This window comes from Octopus bimaculoides, chromosome 6 (genome assembly GCF_001194135.2).
Source record: "Octopus bimaculoides isolate UCB-OBI-ISO-001 chromosome 6, ASM119413v2, whole genome shotgun sequence".
Classification (NCBI taxonomy): Eukaryota; Metazoa; Mollusca; class Cephalopoda; order Octopoda; family Octopodidae; genus Octopus; species Octopus bimaculoides.
Window position 1 is genome coordinate 13,402,923 of NC_068986.1, and position 10,153 is coordinate 13,413,075.

The window sequence follows — 10,153 nt, forward strand, 5'->3', positions numbered from 1 at the left end:
AAGGAGTTCCTGCCTTAAAAACAGGAACTACACCACAGTTATTTTGTGTTCTTTGCTACATTGGTTTCTATTAACCCATTTATTCTATCCGAAGAATTTTTATTCATTAAGATAGAAGAAATACATATAATTAAATATATATATATATAGTATACAAGTGCATATATATATATTCAGCCCTAAAGACACACACACCCAAAGCATGTGGCCTGCAAATTTGCTGGGTTTTGGAAGATAAAAAAGTAAGCATCATAACATATATACATACACACACACACACACACACACATATAGCTATGTTAAATGATGATGGTGCTGATGACCACCACCCATGAGAAATGGGTGATGTGTGTGTGTATATATATATGTGAATGTAGACATTCAGCCACCTGTCATTGCAGCAATATAATTATAATTATTGTTGCACAACAGAACCATTAGTGCCCCGAGTAGTGATGCTAATGGTGTTAGCAGGCTAACATAGGATTGTGGCAAAAACTTGCTTGGAATGGTTGGGACTCTGGTCGTCTCATTCCTTCTCCCAACAGATATCAGAAACTAGCCCTGGGTATAACCACACACACACACATCTGTCTATCTATCTAGCTATCTATCTTTATAGACAGACAGACAGACAGATAGACAAATAGATAGATAGATAGATAGACCGATGGATAGACCGATGGATAGAGAGATAAACAGACGGATAGATAGATAGATAGATAGATAGAGAGAGAGAGATAAAGAGAGAGATGGATGGACAGACATACATACATACAGACAGACAGACAGACAGGCAAGCAGGTAAACAGACAGACAGATAGATAGATAGATAGAGAGAGAGAGAAAGATAAAGAGAGAGATGGATGGACAAACATACATACAGACAGACAGACAGGCAGGCAGGTAAACAAACAGACAGATAGATAGATAGATAGATAGATAGACAGACAGGTGTATATATGTGTGTACATGTATACATGTGTATATATATATAACAGGAGGGTGTAAGTATATACATGTATGGCTATCTTTATGTACATGTATGTATACACACACACCATAAATAATGTCCATCACGTATGGAGGCGTGTGTTCGTACGTGGTAGCTGCTGTTTAACCACAGGTCAGCCCGACATCCAAGAGACGTATGATCAAAAACATTCCAGCCGCGACCATCGTTCCGTTTGTTATTAATGTATAGAACAACCATTATATCTCATGTGTCCTTCCTTTAAGACAACAAACAACCAGGGTGATACGAGAGGGTTTTAGCTGTTATTTCGAGCGACCACATGTAGGGGACCTCTAAGGGTTGTTCGAGAATATCTTATTACTAGGGCCAGAACCAACATTTCGAACAGTTCTGTTCTTTTGTAGAGCAGAAGGTGGGTGCTCAAATCACTGTAATCGACACCCAATCAATATAAAATCGATAATTTATTTATCGATCTCAATGAAATGAACGGCAAATCCTCCCTCCCTCTTACACACATTTATATATGTTTATATATGTGAAAAAACTACTATGAAACCGTTACGGTTGAACTGACAGCTTGTAAATGAAGCATATTATAAAACATTGGCAGAATCGTTAGAGCGCCGGCGAATAAAAATGCTTTGCAGTAAACGTTCTTCCGGCTGTAAACGTTCTGAGTTCGAATTCCGCCAAAAACACATTTGACTTTCATTCTTCCAGGGATCGATAAAATAAAGTACCTGACCTGTGGTAGGGGTCAAGGGTATCGACTAAGCTCCTATGCGATAAAATTGCAGGTTTTGTGTCTAAATTAGAAACAGTTATTTTATAAAAGAGCCCCCCACACACACACACACACAATACCGACCTGACCATAATATCAACATCGGGTGGGGGTGTCTTAGCTTTGACGACCCTAAATTCAAACTGATCTTTTAATACAGTCATATATGTGTATGCGCGCGTGTGTGTGTGTGTATGGCTGTGTGTGTCTTTGAATATGTATGTGTGTATGCATTTATCTAAGTCCATATGTACAGTAAGTATATTTATATACATCCATATAAACACACATACACCCTACACACACCTCTCTCTCTCTCTCTCTCTCTCTCTCTCTCTCTATATATATATATATATATATATATATATATATATATAGCCATATTAAAAGGCTGATTTGAATTGAATTTCCTGTTGTAAAAGTGATAATACCCACAACGGGCACAAATTCACTAACTCTTTGCCAAAGAGTGAGAGACAGATTGAGAGACATTATAGAAAGATTCCTAAATTTGTAATAGTTAGGGTGGAGACCAAATCACACACACACGCTTAGACAGACAGATAGATGAAGACATGGAAATGTCCATGCTTTCATACCACCCCCACCAACAACAGAAGAACTGATGTACAAAGAACACAAGACTTACCTGCACCAATTCGCTAATACTGACGGGTGGTCGCTTGTTCTCTGCTGCCATAATCCTTCCTCGGGTGTTTTGTTTGTTTGTAAATATACCACGAATGAATTACTCTTAAATACCGGGCAGTTTATTAGAATATATTATTATCATTTATCATTATTATCGTCAGTTGGAATATATTATCAAATATCGCTGACCATTTTAAAACTGTACAGTGTGCATCGTTATTTATATTAATATCGTTATAAATCCAATACAGCAAACATATAGATACACATCATTATATATATATATATATATATGTATGTATGTATGTATGTATGTATGTATGTATATGCACACGTGTCTTGCTCAAGCTACTACAATGCCATTGAGTTTAAATATTTGGCAACAACGAGGAACCCGTATCAAAATTTCATGTGTTTGCCATCCCAAATTAACCACTAACATTCTTTATCATCATGCTTGTTATTATCATTTAATTAATTCTGTTAACGTTTATAATGACAACGATAACAGTAATGATGATAATAATAATGACTGTGTTGATGATAATAAATACATTAACTTAATATTGCAGTGTTGTGTTGTGTTGTGTGTGGCTTGCATTGGCTTTGGTGACCGATTCAGTCTTTCAAAACTCTCTCTCTGTCTGACTGTGTGTGTTTACAAAAGAGAAATCCTGCGGAAGACAAAATACAGCCGACACTTCCTTCTTTGTTATCTGCTACCTCCTTTGCTTCGCTTTCCAATTTTCTTCAAATATTAATGTTTTTTTTGTAATCGTCTGGTCTTTCCGTCGTCTGGTTTACTGTTACTTATCGTCTGGTTTACTGATACTTATCATCTGGTAGTTAATAATTAGTCTGGTTATTGTTAATTATTGACTGGTTATCGTCTGGTTATACAATACACATACATTTATGTTATATAATTTTCCTTCGGTTTACTGTGATTTTTAAATTCGTTGCTTCGCTCTTATTTTTCTCCTTTGTCTAAAATGTCACATTTTCCGCCTTCTGCATTTATATAATAATAGTATTAGTGATTAATATTTGTAATATGAACCCTAAAATGTTCTTAGAAGAATTTAGAATATGTTTGTTTTGGAATGGGGCGGGAAATGTCACATTTTTCATCACTGCTCACAAAACTTCAGATTTATAAAAGAATGGTCCTATACAGTAGCATCTATCTTTCCAAAAGTATGAAATGAAGTAAAAGATTCTTAGAGTAGTGATGATAATATTAATATATGATATATAATAATGTAGCATTAATATAAAATAGTTCACAGTCTAACCCATTCTGGCATTCCAATCTAAATCCTTCCCACCAAAAAAAAAAAAAAAGATATAGTAGAATAATCACCCTTAATTAAAATTGATGAAAGCCTTCACTTCCAAGGAGAATAATATAAAGAAAATATACTAAAATAATTCTTTCTTAAAGACACAAAGATAGAAAATCAAGCATAGACACAGGCGTCCATGTCGGTGTGAAGATTGTTTTCATGCTTCTTTGAGAAGTGAGGAAAGATTTACGATAAGATTAGAGCAGAAACTTTACAACCATTTAATCTTTGTAGACCCCAAACACCGATATATATATATGTATATATTCTACATAAATATAATTATTTCGCCCATATATTTATATAGTCCTTATTCGAAGTGGTGTAGTGCAGTTATGGGGGTTTGATTTCTTCCTCTCCCTTTATGGAACTTTTTGGCATTAAACTCCGAAGCAAGCGAAGGGACAGACGAATAAGTGAACTACTTTTAGTGCTGTATGTGTGAGAAAGTGTAGAATGATAGAGAACTAGAGAAGAGAGGAAACAGAGAAGGACTGCAATTACCGGCGGCTCAGTTTTCACAGAACATAACTGTATCAGCTGAGTAAGCAAGCCAACTTTATCTACGGAAGCAAAAAAGGAACATAATTTTATTTTAGATCGACATTGCCGCCGTTGTTTTGTACTTATTTATTATTATTTTTTTTACTTGTTTCCATTATTGAACTGCGGCCATGATGGGGCACTACCATGAGAAGTTTATTCTAACGAATTGACCCTGTGCTATTTAAAAAAATAATTAAAGTCTGGTAATTATTTCATCGTTTTTATTTTTTTTGCCGAACTGCTCGTTACGGTGACGTAAACAAACCAGCACCGGTTGTCATGCAATATGGTCACAAACACAAAAACATACACACAGATACACATAACTTTTAGCTTTTACCATTTACTTGTTTCAGTCACTGGACTGTGACCAGGCTGGAGCATCACCTTCAAGGATTTTAGTCAAATAAATCGATCCCAGCACTTTTTTTTTTTTTTACTTTAAGCCTGATACTTATTCCATCAGTAAGTTTTTGCAGAACCACTAACATATGGAAATGTAAACAAACTAACACTGGTTACGAAGTGGTGGGGATGAACAAAGACACACACACAACAGGTTTCCACACAGTTTCCAAATCTATATTTATTGCTCCAGTCCTCTCAGCAGCTGTAAATCAAAAGGGGCCAGCCTTGTCACATTCTATGTCACGCTGAATTTCCATGAGAATTAAGTTAAGGGTATATTTGTCTGTGGAGTACTCAACCACTTGCTTGTTAATTTCTTATGCAGGCTATTCCACTGATCAGATCAACTGGAGCCCAAATCATTGTAACTGACAGAGTGCCAATTATGTAAGTGAGAAGATTTTTCTAGAAAGGAACTCGGCCACTTTGCCTCCTAGAGGCCTAACGCTCAAAAGGAACTCAGCCACTTTGTCTCCTCGAGGTCCAATGCTCAAAAGAAACTCAGCCACTTTGCCTCTGTGAAGTCCAATTCCGAAAGGAACTCAATCACTTTGCTTCCCTGAGAATCAACGAGGCCCAACACTTGTGCTTCCTGTGATCTATTTCTAGCGCATTAATTGTCCACGTTATTTTTTAAAATGTACCTTAATCCCCTGAGATTGCAGATAATATTTCTGAATCTCTTTGATTCTTTAGATGTGCTGGCCTCCTGATAATTAACCGATATTAATTAATATATGACTAATTACCAGATTTTATAATAATATATATATATATATATAGTAGCATTTCTCCAACGGCTTTTTCAAATAAATTACGTAACAATCTTCTCTAACTACAGTTATCACATTCGTTTAAAATGTCTTACGGTTAAGCTGGTTCCCATGCATTTCCCTGAAGAGAAGATTACATTCTTATCAACATCACCTATTCCTATGGAAGGTATAATTTGTAATCTTCGAAACATATGTTGGAAATAAGTATTCAGTTAACATATGCGTTTTACTCCATTTACTAAATTTATATATATATATTATATATATATATATATATATATATACACACACATACATATGTATGTATTTCTTTTACATGTTTCAGTCATTAGACTATGGCCTTCGGAAATTTTTAGTCGACCCCAATACTTACTTTCTTTAAAAGCCTGGTACATATTCTATCAGGTTCGTTTGCTGAACTGCTAAGTTATGGCGACATAAAGAAACCAAAACCGGTGGTGGGAGACAGACACAAAGACACACACACATATATGTATATAAATAAATATATATATATGCAACAGGCTTCTTTCAGTTTCTGCCTATCAAATCCACTCACAAGGCTCTGGTTGGCCTGAGATCAAAAGTAGTAGTTGTAGTAGTAGTAGTAATTATAGTGGTGGTAGTAGCAAAGAAAAAAAAAGCATAGTTAACATAAATGTTTGAAGGGAGACAACTATGAGTTGTAGAACTGCTGACTTTCTAATTGTGCATAAGACATATAAACTGGGTTTTGCACTAGAGACCTCACAACAGTTAAATGCTAGTGTTTCTAGGTAATTAGCTTCCATTTATTCAAAATGTATTAATTTTTAACATAGACTTCTGTCTAACATTCAATATGTATTTGATTATCTCATCACTACTTCGTTAAGTATAGCAAAGTGTTTCACTGAAGAGATCTAATAATATATAAACATGTACCAAGTTACCTCCCATTTTCAAATTTTATTAGTTATACAGTTTATGTTATGTTTTCTTCTTTACAGTATTATCAATTAGCTTTTTGATGGTCATTACATTAAATATTTCAGCATTAACCTTACTTTAGTTAAGAAAGCCAGTATAGTGACTGCAACACAAAACAAAAAACCCAAAACTTTGGTTCAAAGAGTATAGCAGGGTATTCACAAAAGTGATTTTGATATCCATTCTAATTTCAATTTCAAACAAATGAGCTGTGTTTTTAAAATCTCTTGGAAAGATAGTAACATCAGAAAGATCTATTTTCTATTAATGTGCCAAGATTTAACAAACAAATTAAAACCATTCACTTCGAAAACTAAAACATTTTGTAACAAAATTTTATTGCATTATGTGATGTGTTTTTGAAGGTTCTGCTCACGTTCTAATTCTGACAAATAATTATTGGAAATGTGTAAAAGAGAAAAAAGACCTTCTTTTATAAATACAGAATCTACATTAACTCTTTGAATACTGACCCATCCTAGACCACCACTACTTCTATGATACAAATTCCCTGTTTTAAAGTGATCGAAATCAAAATATTCCATGTTAATTTATATTCCAAACACCAGTTTAATACTCTACTCTCTCTCTTTTACTTGTTTCAGTCATTTGACTGTGGCCATGCTGGAGCACCACCTTTTGTCGAGCAAACCGACCCTGGGACTTATTCTTTGTAAGCCTAGTACTTATTCTATCGGTCTCTTTTGCCAAACTGCTAAGTGACGGGGACATAAGCACACCAGCATCGGTTGTCAAGTAATGCTAGGGGGACAAACACCAGTTTCTGTCTACCAAATCCACTCACAAGGCTTTGGTCGGCCCGAGACTATAGTAGAAGATACTTGCCCAAGATGCCATGCAGTGGGACTGAACCTGGAACCATGTGGTTGGTAAGCAAGCTACTTACCACAGCCACTCCTGCACCTATACTGAGAAAGTTCTTTCAATAAATGCTTCATTATTTTCAAAATTCTAACAAAATCAGTGTATTTCATCAGACATATGGTTAATGAAAGGGTTTTCCATGTTGATTTATGTTCTAAATACCAGTTTAATACTGGGAACATAAATTTCAGGAAATTTTTTTATCATTTTCAAAATTAATTGTAACAAAAGCAATGTATTTCAAGAAAGATATATTAAGAGAGGTTAAGCAGGATTTGAAACTGTGCAACTCTGCATTGTTTTCTATTGATTAATAATTGCACGACCGACATAATAACTGCTTGCAGCTACCAGTCTCTCAGATATTACCTGCTGGAAGCATTTGTTTCCAAAATGGAGCAGTAATTTTCTATGTGACCTAGTTTCAATAAGTGTTTGGAGCCATCTCACTTCATACAGCCAACTGCTAATGCTCTCGGGAGCAAAAAATAAACACATCACACAATTTCATTTTCTCTTCTCCATCAATAATCTGAGACTTTATGTCTATGTAAGAGCAAAACAAACAATTCTTTTAACTGTTCCAGCACCATGTGAAAAGGAGGAGATGGGTGTATGTTAATCTAAATAAGTGATTCTTAAAAGTAATACTGTATTCAGTGACCCCTGGCGCTTAACAAATGCTCCTGCCTATTATTATCATCGTCATTTAGTACAGTTCTATATTTAAGAGATGAGGAATTATGTACTTTATTTATATTTGATGGATATCTATCCTCATCTTGTTTGTTGTTAACGTTTCGGCTGATATACCCTCCAGCCTTCATCAGGTGTCTTGGGGGAAATTTCAAACCTGGGTTCTCATTTCTAAGATATTTTTCTATGTTATTACTATTATTCAGGTCACTGCCTGGAATCGAGCTCGGAATCTTGGGGTTAGTAGCCTGCGCTCTTAACCACTACGCCCATGGGGGAGGGGGGAATGAAATAAGTACCAGCTACACACTGGTCGATGTAATCGACTACCCCCTTCCCTGAAAAATTTTCAAGGCTTTGTGCCTAAAGTAGATATAATTATTATTATTATTAAGGTGTCCAACCCATGCTAGCATGGAAAGCAGACGTTAAACGACAATGATGGCAAGCTGACAATCATTAACATGCTGGGGCAAAATGTTTAGTGACATATCATCCGTCTTTACGTTGTGAGTTCAAATTCCACCGAGGTCACCTTTTCCTTTCATCCTTTTGGGATCAATAAAATAAGTACCAGTTGAATATTGGGGGTAGACATAATCAAATTACCCATCCCCACCCAAACTCCAGGCCCTGTGCCTTCAGTAGATAGGATTATTATTATTAAGGCAATGAGCTGGCAGAATCGGAAGCACACCAGGCAAAATGCTTTGTGACATTTTGTCCGTCTTTGTGCCCGGAGTTCAAATTACCCCAAGGTTGACTTTACTCTTCATCCTTTCAGGGTTGATAAAATAAGTACCAGTTAAGCACTGGGGTCAATGCAATCAACTTACACACTACCCCAAAGTTGCTGGCCTTGTGCCAAAATCTGAAGCCATCATCATCATCATCATTATTACTATTATTAAAGGCAGCAAGCTGGTAGAATTGTTAGCACACTGAATGAAGTGCTTAGTGGTAATTCACCCGTTGCTATGGTCTGAGTTCAAATTCTGTCATGGCTGACTTTCATCCTTCCGGGGTTGATGGGGTCAATGTAATAGACTCATCCCCTTCCCCCAAACTGCTGCCCGTGTGTCAAAATTTGGAACATCATCATCATCATCATCGTCGTCGTTTAACATCTGCTTTCCATACTGGCATGGGTTGGATGGTTTGACCGAGGACCGGCGAGCCAATTGGCTACACAAGGCTCCAATCTGATCAGGCAGTTTCTACAACTGGATCAGGTAACCCCGGCTGAGGAGCATTGGTTGAGATAATGGTTGCTAACCCATGATGTAGCACTAATCTAATCTTAAATATTCTATCACATACTCTGACTACCTCAATTACCTTATCAACCCATTTCTCTGCAAGAAGTATACCCACACCCCCAACCCCGTCAGTGTTCCCTGCCAAGAAAATAGTGTACCTGTGAGGAACCTAGCAGAACCTCCTCTCCACCTTACTTCTTGGAGGCAACACAAATCGGCATCTCCATTCAAGCATCTCAACAATTTCACCAGACCTACTTTTCAGTGTGCCAACCCTGAGGGTGTGGGAGGTGTGGGCCCGTGAGACCCTGGGATGGGGGACAGCAGTGTCATGTACCTGAAAAGAAAGCTCACATTTGGCAGAATTCATAAACAAACAATAGCCTTCAACCAGCATACACTGCACCATCATTTTTATGCACTATATGATCGATAAACCCTAGGTAGGAGTGGGGATGGTGTTAACCCTTTAGAAGTGTTCATGGGAGACAACCAAAGGATGACAGAGGATAAGAATTTCTGGTACAGGTGGAGGGGTGGGAGTGCAGTCATACCGCGAGGTAGCAAATTTAGACGAGAGCATCTTCTGGATTTGTATTATTTCGAGGGAGTTATTAAATTCAAGTAGGCGAATCCGAGTGCATGCGCTAGTTTATATAGGGTGGTGGTGGCGAATCAAGTGGTAAATCAAAAGAGAGAGAGAGAGAGAGGGGGGCCAGAGTTAGAACACAAGGGAGAAAAATATTCCTTGGGATTTTGGGTAATGTAATTTAATGAAACAGCAAATGCTGATAATAGTGAAATAGAATTGAAAAATCTTAGAATTTTTGGTCAGCCAATCTGTGGCAAATTTA

General features: G+C 36.7%; 1 protein-coding gene across 1 annotated transcript in view; it reads right to left on the reverse strand.

Annotated features, from left to right (window-relative positions):
• The window catches only part of LOC106882360 (clathrin heavy chain), a 138,969-nt gene extending 134,693 nt beyond the window's left edge, over positions 1 to 4,276 (reverse strand). The window contains exon 1 of the mRNA XM_052968621.1: positions 2,413 to 4,276. Coding sequence (XP_052824581.1) covers positions 2,413 to 2,463 — 51 coding nt within the window. The 5' untranslated portion in view covers positions 2,464 to 4,276. The remainder of the gene's footprint in view (positions 1 to 2,412) is intronic.
• Between the last annotated feature and the right edge of the window lie 5,877 nt (positions 4,277 to 10,153).